Source organism: Callionymus lyra, chromosome 2, assembly GCF_982586985.1.
Source record: "Callionymus lyra chromosome 2, fCalLyr1.hap1.1, whole genome shotgun sequence".
NCBI classification, from domain to species: Eukaryota; Metazoa; Chordata; class Actinopteri; order Syngnathiformes; family Callionymidae; genus Callionymus; species Callionymus lyra.
In genome coordinates this window covers 42,374,096-42,396,189 of record NC_141819.1, presented here as the reverse complement: position 1 = coordinate 42,396,189, position 22,094 = coordinate 42,374,096, and the positions used below count along the sequence as shown (strand labels likewise).

The following is a 22,094-nucleotide window of genomic DNA, read 5'->3' as shown; positions in this document are numbered from 1 at the left end:
CACTATTTTTCACTCTGAGGAAAAGTTCAAGAGTTAATAGTCGTTTTTGTCATTAACTATGAATAGTTTTCATCATTCATTATTCATATACACAGTCTTTGGTATAGATAATATTACTTTAGTATTATTTGACATCCATACGTCTCACTGGCCCCTTATATTTTTTTACAAACCTCTCACAATCTATAATTTTTCTATTATAATGCATTTTTGTATTGTATTCTGTAATACTCATACATGATTGTTTAAGATTAATTGTATTTGTTTATTTCATGTACAATGATATATTTGTATTATTGTCCGAGTACTCTGGTGTTTGAGAATTGTTCAGACCACAATGCAATTGTGAATATTTTTATTTGTTTTTAAACCAAAATATGTCCAAACCTCAGCAACAAAAGCTGCTGGAATTGACTGTATCCTCTCATCCTCAGTCATCGCCGATATCTTGTAAGATTTCATTGTTCCTTTAGCTGCGGAGAACATAATGACCATTTGTGGTCGGAAGATTAATTGCAACAAAAAACAAATGTTGGGAATATTTGAACGTTAATTGTAAACAAATAAAAAAACATGAACTATGATTAAAGTAAAATAAACAAATTACTAATTACTTACTTACTAATAATTTAAAAAAAGTATTTAGCTTCTCTAGCAAGTCAGCCCATAATAGCTCCCCTCTGACTCCTTTTATGCTAAAAGTACAATATGAACTAAATGATGAAAAAAATACATTATAATAAGGTACCAAACACTAAAAGCAAAGTTCCGTTACTGACAATAGAATGAAAACTCAATTAAATTCATGATGATGCAATCAAGGAATTGTTAAGATGTTAAGATGAATCAAATCCTTAAGAAGTTAAATTGTTGAGAATAAAAATTAAATTTATATTTTAAACGTGTTCAAACTGGATTTGTGTTCCTGAAGTTTTGCCGGTGATGAATTCTGCATTCATAGACACGTTATTCTTGAGGTCTGTTAAGATACTCCCTTAAAGGTTAAAAAATATATTCAGTTTTTATTAAAAAAAGTGAATCTGAAAATGTTTTTGAGAAAGCGTCTTTGCTTCATTCAAGATAACAAACACCGACCAGAGAAACACATGCACAGCGTTCTGAACTTCTGATAACCTGCAAATGTCCAAACATTTCCACATTAACTATCCTTTGACTGCAACACCACCATTTTAAATGTAGTTTCCACAAAAAAACAGCAAGAACACATCGAAAAGTACATTTGTTTGCTCAACTAAAGGCTTTAGGCTCCTACAGAAGATGGAATCAGCAAAGCGACTTTCACACTTGATGATCGAATGTCAATCGTTCAGATCAAGGCGTGTAGGAGGTTTTCAGCAGACGAGTAAAATATGTTCTGGATGCTTTCATTTAACACTTTTTGTTGTACCTCTGAACTGTGTTGGAGTAAAGTTATTGAAATGCTATTGTTGTTATCAACGTTTCATGATTGTGTCAATGGTTGTTTTGTGTCAACTTTGACTGCAATCATTTTGGCTCTCATTAGGTCTAAGATCATGTAGAAACAATTGTTTTGGTAGTTTGTTTAAGGAATGTTATCCCTCGCTTTTTTTTTGTGAATATTTGTTCCATCTCAAAAATATTTGATTTAACATGAAAATATATTATCAAAAAAATCTTGTGATATGAAATAGAAAGGCTATATAAAATACAATATTTAGTTTGATTTTATACTTTTTGCTTAATGTCCCCTCACAACAACTCACCACTGAACTTGACAGCCTAAGAAGAATTTAATCCTCCACATATTTGCACGTGGACTTTTACTGTACATCCTATCTCCATGGTAGCAGTCCGGGAAAAGAAAAAAGCAGGAAATAATAAAGAGGGAGACAACCAAAGAAAGACAGAGAAGATCATTTTCTTTGAATCCACATGACTGGATTCAACATTAGAGATGTCCACACGTTATGTCACTTTAATGACAAATTATTTTGACAGCATTAAAGAGAAAAAAAAAGATAATTACATTCCTTCTTCCTGTTTGAAGTATGTCAAAAGAACAGTGACAGTAGAGGAGGAATCGTCTGTCACTGGGATCTCTGGGGATCTGCTCTACTTTAAGATATTGTGTTTAAGTGTGCACGCTAGCACGTGAGCACAAGAGACAGCGAGGAGAGGAAAAGTTTTGCGGAGTTAGTGAAACAAAACTGGTTGAAACAGTAAAGACTGTTGAAATTTAAATGGTTTCTAGGTTGTTGAATATCTTTGTTGATTAGTTTGATGATTAAATCGTCACTTTATTTGTTGCTTTAAACATACACATGCGGTGAAAGGTGGAAAGGGTAAGATGCTGGATTTTATGTGCGTTTCTGTGTCTGGGTGATTCCTGTGTTTGTTTCTGTTTCGGGGATGTTTTTCTGTTTTGAGGTTATTTGTGCAAGTTTGTGTTTCTCTGTTGGAGTGATTTCTGTGTGTTCCTATGTAGGGGTGGTTTGTGTAAGTGTGTGTTTTTATGTTGGGGTGGTTTGGGGGTGTGTTTCTTTGTTGGCTTGATTTCTGTGGCTTTTTCTGTGTTGGGATGGTTTGTGTGGGTATATTTCTGTTTTAAGGTGCTTTGTGTAAGTATGTGTTTCCATGTTGGAGTGGTTTGTGTTTGTGTATATCTTTTTCTAGGTCAGAGAATCCATGGTATGTGTTCTCAACGTTCTCATCTTGAATGTGTTCAATCATGAAGGATACCATATTAAGGTTTTTGAATAAAAAAACCTAGATAAAAGAATAGAAGAATAACTAAAATACCAGGGCAAAAGGGATGTATTTTATATATTAAAAACATCAACTTGCATGACTCCATCATTCCTACTCTGCTTCCGTCAGACTTCGACTGTATAAAGCTTTTTGAGTTGGTATTTTTCCGGCCCGTGGCGTCTATCACATGATATATAAGCAGAAGCTGGTGATGGGGTTGGCACCCGCGCACACGTACAAACGTTGGTGACTGTGTGGAGTGTCAGTGACTGAGCTGAGGGCGAGCAGTGCGATGTGAGATGTTGTGACACTTTACCTCATTACATTTTCCCCGGCTGGTATGAATCCTGCAGCTGTCAGGCAACGTTTTGACTTGTCTGGAACACACACAGACGCACACACACTCCACATGCTTCCACACCTCGGGAGATCCGGTGCAGCAGGCGAATTAAGATTTATTTTCAGCTGCTTTTATATTTTTTGTCAGGTTTCTCCCGTGTTGTAAGGAATGTATTGCTCAATCCCCTTCCCGGTGAATCTGACGATTTGGGAATCTCTCTCATCAATACTCAACATGTAATTTCATTTGCAACTTGTCATGCAGCAGCAGCTTCCTGTTAGTTTTCACACATCCAAACCAAAGTGATATTTTTCACCTGGAACACCTCCTAGGAGCAGGGTGGGGGTTGTTCACCAGACATGGATCGTCTGATGGGTCGATCAGCTTTCCCCCCGAGCTCTCTGGAGAGAAGCAAGGAGCCTTCGGCTGAATCAGAGCTGCTGTCTCCTCCGTCGGCTTCACCTTCTCCCTCATGATCCTTTTGTAATCCACTTGTACTGCAACACAGCTCAGAGACTGAGACTCTGGCAAACTCTCTGCTTCGTCCAACTGACAACTGATGGACAAAACACTTTCTGGTACCATGATAAAGTCTTCAATAGAACAATCTACAGGATCTGCATAAGATAAGAGGTTCCGTTATTCTTCCCACAGTGGGGAAATTTCAGTGAAATAAATCAAAAACTATAATTAAACATAAAGTACACGTATTGTGAAAATAGTAACTAAAACAATTATACAAATAAAGACAATTTTCTGGTATTTGCACAGGAATTAAAAGATAAAATACTTTTTACAGTGGTAGAACCAAATCTAAGAAACCTGTAAATAGTCAGTTCATGGGAATCTTTTTTTAGGAATTAGATTCGTTTTTCAATAATTTATTCACTAATTCATAGGTTAAATTAGTTGTTTTTCAATAATCAAATTATTGAATTTAATATTTAATATTTTTCTATTCGTAGCATTTAAATTCAACAAAAATTAAAAATCTATTTTTGAATTAGAATATCAAACTCTATGTGATATATTCGGATTTTAAAATTAAAATATAATCAATAAAATAAATAATAACACGTCACTCGCAACAAAACATGTTCAACATAGTCAAATCTATTTTGTGTGCAGACTCAAACATTAGGCCAACAACACTACACAATCAATCCCTTGAAGATCATTGCTGCGTCAACACAAAAGCACAATTGACACACGGGCGGCACGTTGAGCGATGTTGCCGCGGTTCAATAGAAAGGTTTTCATCTTTGTAGAGGAGCACGGAAATGTCAACACTCGTCTTCCACGCCAAAGGAAGTCAATCTTCCCAGGTCTTGCACAATAAAAGATGACAAACACAAAAGATAAAAACACTCTTGATAAAACCTTTGTGCGACAAGCATTTCCATTTGAATACCTGCTCCAAAGAATGTCTCATCAACCCATTCCTGCCTGATCTACGGCGGAAGAAGAGTGACCGAGTCTGTCGGCGTTGATGAAGGGGCAGGTAAATGCTCACTGATGGTGCATGGACATTTGGTTGGCTCAATCTATTACTTTTTCTCTCCATCCGACTGAGAAAATAAGCCGTTCCTGCTGCTCTCGGTGTCCTTTCATGGCAATAGCGGCGCTCACAAATGTGACAACTTCAGTGGCATTTACTGCCTCACAGGGTTCTCTGTGTAATTGATCATTCTGCTGTTTGATCTGTTCAGGTGGCATTTAGTCTGGAGAGAGAAACCTGTTTTTCTACCACTGCTCGACATGACATACCTGCAGAGGAGCAAAATGTACCCGCATTATTAGGATCATTGTCAATGTCGCCCCTTAATTTCTGGCCGAAAGACTGCGCCTGATTTCGAGGATGACCAATTCAATTGAAAAGGAACGCAAATAAAAATGTACATTTAATGTACAGACAGTAACGCCGGACCATCAATTGATTAATGAAGAGTTTTTGTAATTTAGCTCTGTTTCCTCATCATTCCTCTATTTTCCTTTCATCTTCTTGTGTAACTGAGGCACAATGATGAAATGAAGAAAACTATGTGTCTCAAGCAATCTTTTCTGATCCATAAAACAATCTATTTCACAGATTCCTCTTACACAGGAAAGTTGACAGGAAAATGGCTGCAATTTACAGCAATAGGTGTTTGTAGTGATTAAGGCTCTTTTTAAAGGAACAGTAGGGCATTTCCACTTTACTCAATCAGCACAGCAAATCAATCTGTAAATCTGCTGAAAAAAACCCCACTTTTTTTCTGCAATGCTTCAAAGAAGGTAATTGTAGCTATTTCCTTGTCAAAGCCCGACAGGAAATAAAATAGCCTGAATGTTTTCCATCGGATGTTTGCACATTCTTAAGGTTTTTTTCTACTGTATGTGACTCCATTAGGCCTGAGAGATACAGATCACTTGTTAAATAAAAGTATTTAAAAAGTAATATTTTGAAGACTCCATGTTATTTACAAGTTTTAACCTCCTTAACACCTCATTCAACAATTTTTTTTTTACTACAACCCACATTTTTGGTCCATCTTATTGTTTCACAATTTGACACCCATTTCATTAGACTCTGGCAGGAATATTAGATTTCTAATGGAACTAAACCAGTTTCTGTTCAATAAAGTCAGAAGTTTCCTACAGTACAATCTTTAGAGTTATTATAAATTATAGATTCAACTTTTCCCAAGTCCCTGGAGAAATAAAAACAAGCCCCAGACAAAAGCTAGAATCTCAAAGGGGCCAATGCAGGAAAAGTAATGGATATTGCATAAAATGATAGATATGAAAAACTTCCAATTATGATTGGTTTTCCAGTACCTGAAAATATCCCATCTACACAGGGCAAGAGGCATAATATGAGTCAGAGAGTATCATCTTTGGTTAAATGAGAATGAACCATGGATGCTGTTTGATTTTGGGATGTAAACTCAACATTCAGGAGAAACATAAACAAGAAGAAGGAGAAACTATAGACCCCATGATGAATAATTTGTATAATAATGGTTACATCTTTGCTGTCTTTTTAATGAATGCATTAATTAGAGTTTGATTTTCTTATTCCAAAAATTCAAAAATAAATGTTTAAATTTAATATTTCTTAATTGTTGGTATTTTGAATCAATATAGAAATGTCAAATGTGTCAACATTTTCTAAATTATTTAAAAAATATATATATATTTTTTTTAATTAATTGTAAAAATAAACAATAATAAAAAATACATAAAATAACTGTGGTTTCAAATGTGTTGAAGCATTTGTATCAAACTCAAGGCTAGGGGTCAAAATCTGGTCTGCATGTGTTTAGCACTTAGAACAAACCAAGTTTAAGTTCACAAAACAAAACAAAATGAATAAAACCTCTACACAAAACTGGGCAAAGTCAAAAATGAGGTCCAAGCGGCAGGAAGCTAACCAAAGAGTCATATAGAAAATACTTTCCAGCTGCTCTGTATGAAGACAAAAACAATGGCTGAGTGAAAACACTTTACAGCTAAATGTTGACAAAACTGAAACACTGGTGATTGCTCCTGATGATAAGATTCCAGGGTTGAGTCAGTACTTGGGTGACTTAGGTCAGTCTGTCAAACTGAGCCTGAGAAACCTGGGTGTTGTATTTGATAAAGACATGTCTCTTGTTCGACACTGCAGAAAACTGACCAGAAACTGTTTCCTTCAACTGAGAAAAATCTCTAAACTTAGGAAAATGTTGTCGGAACATGATCTGGAGTTGTAATCCATGCGTTTGTTTCTTCTCGTCTGGACTATTGTAACAGTTTGTTTTCATGTCTTAACAAGAAGGAGCTGTCTCGTCTGCAGTTGATTCAGAACTCTGCAGCGAGAATTCTGACCCGCTCAAGTAGGAGAACTCACATTTCTCCGATCCTTAAAACTCTTCACTGGCTTCCAGTTTCTTTCAGGATCAACTTTAAAATTCTGGTTCTTACTTTCAGAGCTATTCATGGTCAGGCCCCTCCTTACATCACTGATCTGATCCAGCCTTACACCCCAGCTCGGGCTCTGAGGTCTGTGGATCAGAATCTACTGATGGTTCCACGCACACGGCTCAGGACCAGAGGAGAGAAATCTTTTCAGGCTGTTGCTCCTAAGCTTTGGAACGATCTTCCTCTCTCTTTGCGCTTGATGGAGTCTACTGACTCCTTTAAGAAACACCATAAGACGTTTCTATTTGTTCAGGCTTTTCCTTGAATTTCTCGAACTCCTGTGTTGTTCTCAGTATTATCTTGATCTTTAAAGTATGTACTTTTTTGAGTATTGTTTTGATTGTCTAAGCGCTTTGTGACCCTGGTCTCGAAAAGCGCTATATTAATAAATATTACTTACTTACTTACTTACTTACTTACAAGTAGAGGTCAAATACTCTGAATCCACAGGAAAAACTCAAATAAAAGGGGCAGGGAAAACGACGAGAGAAAAGTCAGAAATCCTTGAAACAATTCAGGGTACCTTCAGTTAAACACTGAGATGATCTGATGTCTGTCCTTTGCTCCAAATGTCGTAAAAAACACCTTGTTGATATGCTTCAGATTATTTTGGGAAACCTTGGGTCGAGCTCATTAAACAGGATTATAACTGGAGGTACCTAAAAAAGCTTATAGGAAGGGGTAATGGCACAAAATGACACAATTCAATTCAATTCAATTCAATTCAATTTTATTTAAAGTGTCTTATCATAACAAAGTTATCTCAAGACACTATACAGTTGAAATAAGACTACAGTTGATTAAGGAAAAATAGATCCCAGCAATTCAACAAAGAGCAAGAAACAAAACACTGTACAGTGAGCTGTAAGTAATTAGATGTGGACCGCAAGAGGAATGGCTTCAAATAGATACATTTTTATGTTGATATTGACCTATTTTGATGCCAATGTTTGAGATAAAATAAGGAACAGGGATTATTTATGTCAAAATTATGCTTACAATAAAAATGATGCTGAAGTAATTGTGCTGTTGCAACTCTTGACGAATGTCAACATGTTACATGATGCCTTTAAAATAGTTGACCTGAAACTTGTAATCCTAGTTGCAGATTATTTTTGCACAACTCACTTGCATATTTTCCTCAGTATTGGTATTGAGAAGTCCCTGATCTTCATATCATATCCTTCTACATTGTATCATGAATACAGCTAAACTAGCTGAGAGCCTAGTTAAAGAGGTGACCTCTGACCCCCACATTTAACAAGTTCATTAGCTTCATTGGGCCTTGAGGCGTTAAATGCTGTGGGATTCAATGGTGGAGAAGTCCATCAACGTGATCTGTGGTCAGAGCAATCACACTCATATTCCCTCTTTATGAAGCTGCTAAACGTCTTGACGCCGCGATACGCATTAGCCGAAGCAGCACATTCCGGAGTACGTTAACAGCCGACCGGGTCGATACTGATACGTCCTCTTTAATTAATGGTTTCTGCCTCTTCACTGTCACTGTGCGAAGAGTCACTTGGTCATGGTCCGCGGGGTTTTCACATCCTGCATCCTCAAATCGGCAATAACACGTGATGGCAGCATTTTGATCATGAATATATTTTTTATTATTTTTGTTTTAAAGCACAAGCCTCAGATTCCTCTGTGATAATTGGTGTAGCAACAATGACTATAATTTGGAGGTCGTAGGTGAAGAAACCACTGAGGTCCTGATCAAGTTCCTCCCCACGTCACACCTACTTAATAGTCTGAGTGATATACTTAGGAACAACCTCAACCAGACATTCTATGGAATGCCAGCAGAATAAAATATAAATAAATGGAGATAGACAGAAAAAATCAAATAAAATACAGTTTATCACCTTTTATTACTTAATTGTGTAAGTTGCATTCATTAATTTGTTGTAGGTTGTTGTGTGTGCGCACATGTGTGCATATATGTCTGATTATTTTTGTGTGTTTGTGTGCTCATATTTGTGCCTACATGTTTGCGAGTGCGTTTGTGGGTCCATTTGTGTGTTTGGGTGTGCTTGTTCGTTTGTGACTTTGTGTGTTGTTTGAATGTGCTTCTGCCTGTGTGTGTTTGTGTGTGCATTTGTTGATAAATATGTGTGTGTGTGTCTGTGTGTGTTTTTCAAATTGTTTTGTCAGTTTGTCAAAATAAAATATGATTTGTTTTTTATTTTTATAAAATGCTCCCAACTTGTGAAGGAAATACACAAGGAGGGAATAGAGTAGCAGGAAATATAGGTCGATAATAAAATACAATCTCCCAGTGGTAAAAGGTGCTAACAAATCATTTTGACAATGGGGCGGAAGTTGATGCTCATTTTTGTAAAGTGAGCCGCATAGCTTGTTTTACTCCTGTTACTCCATAGTAACGATGCTTTTGGTGTGGAACAATATAAACAAAGAAGACGTAAAATGTGTCAAAATCCCAACTAGTGGAGAGCCGTGAGCCTACATTGAAATTACAAAAATGTACATATTATGGACTTTTTACAAAAAAAATGTCTAAAAGAGGTTCGAAGGTGAACTTCTGTCGATCTTTTTTCTCCTTCCCTGTCAATTATTCATCGTCTGGGATGGAGACCCGACTGCTGTGAGCCTCTCGATATTTTGTGATGCTACACGTCTCTAAGATTGACCCCCCTTCCTTCCGAATACTTGCCCTTCCATCCAGAGAGCGTCACAAATAGCCCTCAGGTAGTATTAGGATGAGCCAACATTTAGACTTTAAGAGTAAAAAAAACTTTAAAAAGCATGAGAGCCTTTCTCTTTTATAGAGAATGTTGTGCAGGCAAGTCTTGGAATGCTGCCACCTGCTGTTTTTATCGAGATAACTTGAGTTTGATTCTTAATGATTATTATCGAATATTCATTCACTTTTCACCACTATCCCACTTATCGGACCTATCCCAGCTACTCTGGGCGAGAGGCAGGGGACACCTTAGACAGGTTGCCAGTTCTTTCTCCCTTTTGAAACTAACTAGTTTGTTTCTCCCATGAGCTTCTGTTCAAGCTGTATTCATGTGTTTACATCAGGGTTCCATTGTTTACTTGCACATTTTGAACATTTATTCTTTTGTTCTCAAACACCTTCGCCCATACACACAACTAACCTGACACCACACACACACACACACACACACAGACCTCGTCGACCCCCAACACTCATGCCCGACAACCCTCTACCCGCCTTGACCTCTTGCTATAGCCCGAGGGAATCATTTGGTTGCGATGATTCCAGTTTTGGGGATTCTAGCTGAAATATTAATGATTTTGCCTCAAGGCTGGAATCATCCACACAAATGCACTCCTGTTTGTGTGTGTAGGTGTGTGTGTTTGTGTGCATCTGTGTGTGTTAACATATATCCGAGCTGTGTCCGTGTGAATGTGTTGGTGTGTGTGTTTACGTATGTGTGTCTGTGTGTGTGTATTTTGTATTTGTATGTTAGTTTGTGTATGCATTTTTGTTCATGTTTGTGCAATTGTGAATCTGTCTGTTAGTGTTTGAATTTGTGCGTGAGTATCTGTTAGTGTCTATGTGTGAAATTGTGATGTATTTAATTTCCTGTGTGTGTTTGTTTGTAACTTTCTCTGTGCATTTGTGGGTGGATTTCATTTGTATTTATTTTCATTTGTGTGTGCATTTACACAAGGCTTTTTTTTGTGTGATTGTATGTTTCTTTGTGTTTATGTGTGTGTGGGTGTTGGATGTCTGTGCAGGGCCATTTGTGAGTGTTTGTTTGTTATTCTTCTCTATTTTGTCAAAATAAAAACAGATTTTCATTCTCACAACCTTGTGACAACCTTGTTTCATGTTTTATTGAAACTTTATTTTCAACTTTAGACAGTGTTGGACTCACACAACACCCAACTCTCGTTATTATTCCGCACCAGCTTCTGCACACAACACAGCGACACGTCCCGCCAACACTGTGCAATTACGACCTGCTCTTCTGAGCCTCTCGCTGATGAAATCCAATCAATTTGACTTAATTACAAGTCGTTGAGAAACACCTTCCAATCTAATACTCGTTCATCTCCACAACTTTTTGACTAATTACACAAAAAAAACTTTTTTGTACAACTGATGTTCTCTTCCCCCCGCAGATATCGACGACTGCCAGTCAAACCCCTGCCAGAACGGAGGAACCTGCATCGACGAGATCAACTCCTTCGTGTGTCTCTGCCTGCCAAGCTACGGTGGAGCCACCTGTGAGAAAGGTGAGAGAAAAGGTCTTTATTGTTGCGGAGTGACGACGGCAGTAGAAACATGGAGTTCGTTGAGTAGGAGGGAGTCTGAACTTACTAGTGACATCGAGGTGGAGTATGAGAAAGTGACTGAAGATGAATTGTAACAAGAGTCGTGGTGAAGAAGGAGGAAAGAGAAGCAGATAAAAGATCCATGAGGTGTAAATGAAGATTGCAAAAGTCTGAGGATGAGTTCAGAAGCTCTGCAGAATAATGTAGAAGCCTTATTCTCAACACATGTTTCAAGCTGCTCTTCCTCTTTGATCACAGACGACCAGAACTAGAAGTAGGATTTAAAACCACTACAAAACTCTAGTTCAAGCTTCAAATAAAGACCCCAATATGTACTGAACACAAGTCAGTTCATGTGGCCCAGGAGGAAATGTCGTTAAAAATAAATGTTCATGTTGATTTCTGATGTCAGCACTTGACAGAACCTTAAAAAACAACTGATGTACTTTGCCTGTTGTGTTAATATGTGGGAAACACTAATAAAATATGTAGTTAATTCAAAATAAAAATAGCTTATAGAATATCCTTTAAAAAATAGCAGTGTTTAAACAATTTGCTATTATCTTGATTTTATTTAAAACTTCCTAATAAACATTTGAGTATGTTACTTTGTTTAAAAAAAGATTAACTATTTTGAGAGAAATACTCATCAACATTCAACATGTTCATGTTAATATTGTCATAATGATGCAAGTGTTTAATATTAGATAAGAGCCATATTACAATGTGTTTGTGAAATATAACAAACGCATAGATAGTAAAGATTAATTGCGCCTCAAAAAATAAAAACAAAATATCCCATATTTTCTGCTATTTAAATATACATTCAATTTCATTTGACTACTTTAATATTTTGGCCCCTGTTTTTTTTTCTTTGAAAAAGGTAGATTAATTAATAAGAAGTTAAATGTTTATGGATTCTTTTTAATGTGTACATCAACAAAGTGATGACGCCTCAACAGAGGGAATCGTTTTACTTTTTGAAAGTAGGAAAAATGATCAATTCAGTGACAGAGAGGTTTAAATCTTGAAGAAGATTTTGATGTCTCGACTGAAGTGTTTCTACAACAGACGCTTCATAAAGTGGACTCTCTTTGTGTCTGGCTGGTCTGCCTCAGGATTGAGGAGCAGTCTAATCGATGGCGTGAGGAGAAAAAAAAGATCAAAAGCCTGGGATTTGCACCAAAAGACTTTTAACAAGTTCCAACAAAGAAAAGGAACATTTGAGGGAAAAAAGAATCCCAAATCATCTCCTTTGCTGACGGAGTAACATTCTCGAGACAGAACAGCAGACTCATGCAAAAGTGCTTTTTTGAATTTGCTTAATTTCCTTCATTTAAATCCAATCTTCCCTCTTTAGGTACTCCCTCGCTAATAGTGTGAGGCCATTAATAGTAAACATTCTCTTGCCTTTTAGACGGAGAGACTGCAAATTGAAAAGTTAGCTTCGAATCAGAGAAACAAGGAGTAGGTAGAAGCGCTTTTGCCATAAATTGAATCTTTTGTGAATGCAGATCAGGATTTACTGGAAAAATATAACACGTTTTTTTATGAAGCCCTTATATATTAGGAGCACATTAATTTGACATTATAATGCATTTATAAGACATTTAAATGCACTTACATATCATTCTAATGCAGTTATATGACATTTTTAATGCAATCCTAGGACATGTTAATGCATTTATAAGACATTATAATGCATTTATAATAATTTATTATGCATTCATAACATGTTATAATCCATTCATAAGATATTATCAACATTTATAAGTCATTATATTGCACTTATAGGACATTAAAGTCCATGTATAAGATATTATTATGCATTATAAGACATCCTAATGCATCAAAAGGAGCCTTAAAATAAAATGCATTATTAGTTTACATACATCATAATAAATCATCATAACAACTTCTATATAGTGTCATTAATGCATTACAAAGTCTTATGAATGAGTGTGGGATGATTCACAAACGAGAGCTTGATAGAAAGATAAGAAGATTCTAGCCTAAAATGCTCTTGAAGTACAAGTGCTCTTCATTCAATATGCAGGAAATGTTGCCATGATGGCTGCTATCTGAGATTTGACACGTTCCTCTGCTGTGTTGTGATTTGCATCATCCATCCGAACAAGTCTTGTTTTGTTGTTTGTTCTATCTGGCAAATCACCAGGTCTGAACGAGGCACACAAAAAATCTTCAGCCGGAGTAATTTCCCTGTGGTCTCTGTCGCCATTTTAATATTTATGTACTTCCTGTTTAACAGTCGGCAAGTGAATGTGACACTGGTGTCTGCATGCTTAGTTCCAGAAACTTTACTGCAGTGGTGCTGGATTTGTCTGGACATAGAACTATAGGACTAATACTGGACGTAAATATCCTGTGGAAGAATCTTATTTTTTTTGCAAATGTTATTTTTAAGTACCTTTTTTTATCTGGAACATTTTTTCAATATAATATATATATATATTTTATATTGACAGCTTGATTATTTTTGTATTGAAAAATATTATTATAAAATCCAATACATTTGAAAATGAATGCATTTTTTTTTTAAACATAGAGATTCTAATTATAATTCCAATACTTTGAACAATAATTTTCCTATCAATAGATGGCAGTCATTGACGCCTCAGAAGTCATCAGGACCTTCTTCCTTCCTTGCTGTGCTCCGATGATGTTAAGCAGCAGGTCTGATGGTGTCAAAGCAAAAGTCTCTATGTCTTCATCTCTTCTCTGATCACACAAACATAGACTCAGCTGTGAGCAACAATCTCTCACAACAGGCTTCAGTCTGATCTCAGTTGGAGGTTTGAACCGTGAAGGGAGCGTCGACGATGAGCTCAACGGAGAGAAAGATTGTGAATTCAGATGTTGTATTTTTGGTCTGCGCGTGTGTTAAATGGTCCAGTTCTTCGTGCATCATTTACCAGCTGAATGTGTTTGCACAAACTCAGGAGGCTGTGCGGTCCACTAATCGTCTCGTGTCTAAGATCCGACCGCTGCTGCCGGACTGTTACCATGGTGACTCAAATGAACACACAGGTTGATATGGGAGAGTCGTCTGCATACAAAGAAAGAGGAAATCTTTGAGTTTTCGTCTCAGAGTCAGATCTTCTGATTATGAAATGAAACTTCTTTAGTGGTGGTTCATGTCTCATTACAAGTCAACAGAACATAAGTCAAGCCTGGTGTTAGACAGAGGAGGAGCCATAGACAGGTCATCCATGTCCAGGGGCCGCCGGGATACACCAGCCCAAAAGAAATATATATATTTTTCATGAAAATAATTATCCTCATTCTAGAAAAAACGTTTGAATATTAAGAACAGGTGTGTATGTACGTCAAAATTTCAGAGCACGAAAAAAACGTGGCTAAAATATAGGTAATTTGAGTAAAATATAAAAGTAAATAATGAATTGCCTAAAGGTTTCAATAAAAAAATGTCAATATTTAAAATGTTAAATTCATTCAATGATCTGATGTTTGACATTAGATTTTTGGTTGCTAAAACAAAACATTGATACAACCTCAGATGTGCAGCAGTGAAAGTTTATTGGAGTCGTCTGGAGTCTTAATGGAAGCATAATTGTTGAGAGGAGCTGGTGCTTGTTATAAGAATAACATCAGTGAGTTGTCTGGACCATGTTCTTGTGGCTTGTGGTCTAATCGTCAGAGACAGAAACCAAATCTTTTCTCGCCGCCTGAGCGAAGAGAGAAGTGACAGAGGAGCTGGTTTCTTCTCATCCACCTCCTGTCTTGTTATCCTCTCTCCCCTCTGTTTTTCACTCTTCTCTCTCTCACGATGTGTACCTGCGATAGATGGTTGTGTTATTATCCAACACATCTGCTTTATGTCGACTTGTCATCTTCTCGGCAGGAGCTGAGGGTGTGTGTCTGTGGCAGGTGTGAGATTGTCGTCTGCCTGTTGGTGATGATTTTGTGTTTGATGTTGAAGCTAAGAATCTCCAGCTGAGAGAGAAAGAGTGTTTTTAAACATGACCCACATGAAAGCCTGAAAAGATCTTGTGGAACTACACACATGAAAACACACCAACTGTCTTTATACTTATTATATTTTTTATAGCAAACAAAGACATAAACAAACAAACACACTACATTCTGATGCATACCTGAAACGGAATACTTTTATATCGGAGAAGCTTGTATAGCAGGTGAGTTATAAAAGTACTTTCATTAAATGAAGAACACCGTAGGTAAAGGAGGTGATAAACATTTGATAGAAACACAGTCGTAGACTTCAGGGCAGATTCTACACTCAACTACAACAATAATTATAATGAGAACACTTCAGGAAAGAAATATGTGTGATTGTTCCTCTCCTCTTTTATCTAGTTCTATCTGTCTTTCCTCTATTTGTATTCCATTCTGTCCTTTTTCTTCTCACTTCTCGTTATCCAGTTTTTCTCATCCCTTACCCCCTTTATTTCTCGATTATTCTTATTTTATCATTCTTGTCCATTTCATTGTTTTACTTCATTCTTTTCTCTTCTTTTTCCCTTTCTCCTTGTTTTCCTCATATCTTTGCATCTTCTATCATTCATTGCTCTTCTTTTCTTCTCATTTTTTCTACTGTTTAGTAATAATGGGTTTTTGTGGCTTCATGATGCAGCATAATTTGTTGAAGCTGAATCTGGATCCGTCTCGTAACTTTGAAAAAACAATTTCCTCTTTGCATCATATCTTTTCTCCTTCTCCTCCTAGTCTTATTTTATTATATAGTACATATAATGTATCGACAAATGAGTCTGTAAAACAACGGGAGGATGATGGGGCTTATAATTTTTCCGGTCTGTCAAGTTAACTCCCATTTTTGTGTGTAAAAAAATGGAGGTCTATTAAACTTAAGTGTCATAGAGCGTTATCAAGAGAGGACACAGAAGTGGAGTAAACATGACATAAAGCCTATTTTACTGATCATTGTTGCATCTTTATTGAACCTTCACAGGTGGGAAGTAGCTACAACTAAAACTCCTCTGAGACCCGGATCATAGTCCTACTACTTCTTTGCAGATTCTCAGTGGATAGAAAATACTTTCTTGTGTTTTTTCTTCTACATAAATGATTTATTTAAAAACAGACAACAGATCATCTTGTTGTCATTTATGTACCAGCAGTGGCAACTGAATTGCTTAATGGAAAAATAAATCAAAATCTTATAATCATACTGTATCAAGATGACTCAAAAAATTGTTCTTCACTCGGTCCTCAAACCTGAAACCTTTGCTATCATGCAACCCATTTTCCATATTTAATCAGGTTATTTGAGTCTTTATTTTGAGGAACCTCGTACCCGCGAGGCAGCACAGATGTTTTTTCGGACTGAGTGACTATCAACCATGGGACACCAGCGGGATACAAATATAGACACAATGAGAAGCATCATCATTATTTACCCTCTCAAGTGTGTTTGTCTGGTCTTCAGCCTTTTGGCAAGTGCAAACAGACAAGTGCAGAGTTAAAGACCATCTAGTTGACTGTAGAATCAACATTCATGTGTAAAGTTAAATGACTCCTGGTGAGGTGGCTCGTTTTCAATGTCACACATATATGGAAATGTTGGAAATTGGCCCCAGCATCAAAGGAGTATAAGGCGTCCTATGTAGACTCCAGTCCTCAGAATGTCACCAGAGCTGCTGCCAACGCAGCAGTGCAGCAAGAACACAGGGAGAATAATGAGGAGGAAACAGACTTTCAGTCACAGCATACTTCTGTGGCTTCTTTCATAGTCTTCTCCTGGTATCTTGACTTCCACAAGCCCCTCGGAATAAAATACTGAAAGTTTATTACACTTCACAGATGCTGAACTATGCATGATGTATTACAATAGTTAGTGTTAACGCTTTATTGAAGATCTTGTCAACTGTAAAAAAAAAAAAGAAAAAAAAAGAAAACGTTTTAAAGCATGATGACAATCATCATGTGACTAAACCTGATGCTAACTAATCTTCCAAAAATATCAGAATTAGCCGCTTATTCTGATATTGAATGTGGCGTCAGGGCATCCCTTGTCATCACAGTAGCCCGCAGCACATCTGCAGTAGCAACACAAGAACACAAGTCAGGAGTTATTTAACCGGAAGTTGAATATTTGTGTGACTACAAACTGTTCCTGGAATTAGAAAATGAGACTTGCCCACTGATGCATGATGTTTGCATGTTTAAACAGATGTAGTGATGAGCTCACTGGGAGGGAGCGAGCCAGTGAAACACCAGTGTTCGGTGTTGGAAAATGTTGTTTGTTGAGTTAGAATGTATTCAGGTTCTTCCACAACCACACTACCAGCTGAAAACACCTGAACCTTTCACTTTTCGATCAATCAGCAGATAAGAAAATTCTTGAAAGTTCAAGGTATTTCAAATTTTTCAAGCAAGGTTTTTCATAGTTCATACCATATGATAATGTGTAACAACACAGGTACATAATTTGAAATAAAAGCCATTGATTAACAGTCAATAACTCACAGTAATGTTGCCAATAACTGCCAGGAATTTAAATGATATCCTATCATGGAAAAGGGACAAAGGTTTAATCAGTTTGTTTTTTATTTTATCAACTGTTCTATAGTGATAAAATAAACATAAACCCATGAAGTCATAGAAGGGTTGAACATATTTAAGTTTGTTCTTCTAAACAAAGTGCATCAAGTAAAATCAAGAAATATTTTCAAGGACATTGAAACAAGTCAAGCAGGAATAGAAAAAACTTTAATAAAAATTTTTATGAAACAAAAATGGTTCAGAAGAATATTTTCATGAAGGCTACTAAGTTTTCAACCTTTCACTGATTACAGGTCAGTTGAAACTACATTGACAAACAATTTACAAACAACTATTTGACATATGAACAGACAGATTTACTAAATTGTTTCGTACATTCATGCAGTTCAGCTTTGCTGACCTCACTTGGCAAACACATTACTTTAGCTTTTAAAAAGTCCTTTTAAGATCTAATATAATACTTGTGCTGTTGTTGAAAAATCCAAAGCATTGTTTCCTACAATTCTAATAAATGCCAGGGTGATGAAGTGGAGGATATGAACCTTCTGTGATTCTGTGATTGTACTTGCTGAGCTTATGTTCGGTTTGTTTGCTCAATCGATCAAAAATCTTTAGTCTGGTGTCGGCTGGGAAGACTTTGACTCATTTCTAAGTATGTTTTGTAGCTTTTGCCCTGTTTTGTAATCCCTCTGTACAAATGTACGTTTCATCTTTTTAATTAAATTCTCACGTTTTTCAAAGTTTTATAAAATATAATTTGAATACTTAATAATTATTGAATTTGAAACGTGACCTAAAAGCTTGAGATTACCTTATAAAAAATGTTAGTCCTTCAAAAAAATAATTAACAGTTAGGATCTTATAAAACACTATGTCAAGGCTCGAGGTCCAAACCAGGACCGCTAAGTCTTTTAACGTGTCCGCAGTAGCTTGGAAATAGTGATGTGTTGATGAGGCTTCATGAAACAGTTGATGAGGTATCATGATATCAGTATCATGTCACTCTTCTTGAGCTCATTTTTAAACTGAGAGTAACATCTAGTGGACTTTCAAAAGGTTCATTAATAGGAGATAAAAACAACTTGATTACTGTGATAAAAGTCCTAAAACAAAACAAAAAAATGTTATCAACACATCAGTAGTGAAAATGTTTGTTAATAGTAGTATTTTTATTTTCTTACTATTATTATTTGACCACAGGAAGGCCCATGTCGGTTCTATATATAAAAAAAACTGCAGCAACAGAAACAGAGAAAAATAATTTCATGCAATAGTTAACTAATGAACTGGTGATAAAACCTGTTTTTCTCCCTCTAGTTAATTTTCATCTTCTGTTATTTCTGCCTTGACTCAGCATTGTTTCAAGTCAAGAGTTAAAAGCTAAATCTGGTTGTTTTTCAATTCGCCAGCTTAACTTCTTTCAAGGGAGCGTATCAAGTGACATCCATCCACTGTCCCCCACTAAACTGGCGAGTTGGCAGAAATGCGATTTTCGCGCCTCCTCCGGGTCAGAGAAGCTGATAATGCTAATGAAGATTCATGGATTCTCATAACCTGTTGAGAGAACTTGTGCCAGAAACAAGTGGAAGATGAAGGTTCTTAGCTTGTCTCCATCACATTGGTTCCCCTCGGAGGAAGGGAAGGAGCATTCATTGTTTGATGAACACAATCGGGTGCACACGTAATGTCATCACCCTCAGAAGCTTTATTTCTTCTCTCTCTCTCATGCTCAACACTTGCCGGGAAACTTTTGAGAGAAGGTAATTTATTCTCATTGAACATTGTTAATTGGTTCCCGGAGCGACTGTCACTCTCTTGTCCGCACGGAAGGAAGTTGAGGCAGAGACGACAGAAGGATGAAAGCTTCAGGGCAGACCTCATGATAACGCAAAACCGGAGATGGTGGGCGTTTGTGTTGTCTTTAATTTATAAAGTTGTTTCTGGAAAACTGGAACTCTTATGTAGTCAGACTTCCTTGGAAACTTGGTGTAGTCATTTGGGGGCAACAAGACATATGCAAACAATATGTGTATCTTTCACATGTGGGAGGATCGGTTGTCTCTGCTTTTCCTAAGATCCTCCCCAGAATCTTCAGGGAGATGCTGAGGCGTTTCCATGACATGCCTTCTTGGTTGACTCAAAAGAGTCATCCTGACGAGAAGCCTCGACTGCCTTAGATGAGCAACATTCCAGCTTCTTTGACCGGCCTTGTATCGGCAATATTTTTCTTTCGGTCTCTACCAAAAATCCTGGTCATAGTTAACACCAATAAGAAAGAAATAACATTTTATTTACATTATTATATCAATAGTATTGTTGTTTATTTATTCTTTACTTATTGTATTGCTGTTTGAATTCCCTTTTTGTGGTAGCAGTAATTGAAATATGAAACTAAATTAATACATTTTGCCTCTAAACCATTTTTTAAACATGGTTTAACCCTTGTGCTATCTCAGGGTCAATGTGACTCGAAGGCCTTAAAAAAAAAAAAAATCTGTTTGTGGTATAACATTTTGGAAAATGTATAGAAGTATATCAGCAATATCGTAATAATTGGTGTTGCATTTAACATTTAAAATGTTGAAACTTTGTTGTTCTTTTTAATTGAAAATTTGAATTCCATAATTTCTACATTTGAATTTTATTATTGAATTAAATTATGTGTATATTGTTAGGATACTTCTTTTTTTTTTTTGTATTTGTTTTTTTCTGATTTCAATAACTATTTGTTTAATACTTTTAAATTTGTAGCATTTTAAATTCAATTTGTTGTTGTTGCCACTTTACCAAACTCATCCAATCGAGCACTGCCTTGAAATCTGCAATGATGAATTGACACGCCAGTGCTTCTACATTATCACTTGATCAAGTAGTTTGGTACTCTTTTGGTATTGTCAGGGAGAACTACTTTACCAACTTTTTTATATTGAATTTAAATAGGGCTATACATTAAAAAGTGTTAGATAAAGAACATTTTTGAATTATTGGAATTAAAATATTAAATTCTATGTGTAAAAAATTGTTTCTTTTAATTATATCATTCAACAAAAACAAGTCCAACCTTCATATATGCAATATTCTATTTTCATACATTCTATAAAAACAAATTCAAACTTTCAATATATATAAAATGATTGAATCCAATTATTTGAAAAAAGTAATAATGTGCCAGTAAAGGGTCACGGTGACACAGAGGCCAGAAAACAAATCTGTTTGATGTATCCCTTGTGTTGCCTCTAGTTCAAGGTGAACAACCTCCTAGCTTCAAAAAATACATATGCAGTGGTGGAGGTCGTGCAACAAAAATCAATGATCATAGCTTTTTAAATGTTAAATTCATTTAATATTCTGATGACACTAATTTAATTTCATACATTTATCCTAGATAAACAGCTATATAAAGAAGCAAACAGAAGCTGATTCTCGGAATATTAAAGTTAACTTTTATTTGAAATGAAATGAAAAAATGTTTGGGATTTGATTTTAGTGACCTTCACAACTCCTCCTTAAAGTACATTTTCTGGAAATTGAAAACATGATTCAAGTTGTAATAAATTACAATGTTGGAAGATGTTCGATAACAAAGAAAAAAAAAACAGTATTCATTATGGATAGAAGGTGACTTTATGTGTGAATTGTACACACATGTTCTGTGGTTGTGACCGTGTGTGAGTGACTCCATTGCCCTCACTCTTACCTCGACCTCCTTCATCAGCATCAATCCCCGAAAGACGTGACAAAGGGATAATTATGCCAAATGAGAGTTCAGATTGAGATCAGACATTCTGTAGCTGTATCACTGTAACATCCATTACTTCTAATTGGGAGAATTGCACCATCAGGACGTCCCATTAATCAATATAGGCCCGGTAATAACCGTTCATAATTCCACAGCAGCTCTCACGTTCATGCCTTTTGTCTCCGGCTATTAGCAGATCTTCCTCTTGTCTTCGCGACTGGCTCTCTCTTTAACACGTCCTCTCGCTCCGGACAGATGCTCACTGAGCTGTCAGCTCTCAGAGACGCTCGCAGGGGTGAAGAAGGCAACACACGCTCTCCAGAGTCAAAACATTCATTTCATTACTCTTGTTAAAAACGCTGATAAACCAGCACATTCAAGAGTCTCTTCTCTCCCTAAACTCACGTTGCATTTGGAATATTGACATCTCCAGTGTGACGAAGCAAAAAGGAGGACAAGTTGAATAATGTCTAAATATTTGACGAGGCTGATGTGATGTCGAGCTTTGAGCCTCACTGTCAGCCTCTGGGAGAGTAAATTAGC

The 22,094-nt window shown here is 36.4% G+C and overlaps 1 protein-coding gene across 1 annotated transcript in view; it reads left to right on the top strand.

The window, feature by feature from the left end:
• ncanb (neurocan b) overlaps positions 1 to 22,094 on the top strand; it is a 150,623-nt gene that overhangs the window by 114,644 nt on the left and 13,885 nt on the right. The window contains exon 11 of the mRNA XM_087785370.1: positions 11,135 to 11,248. Coding sequence (XP_087641496.1) covers positions 11,135 to 11,248 — 114 coding nt within the window. The remainder of the gene's footprint in view (positions 1 to 11,134; positions 11,249 to 22,094) is intronic.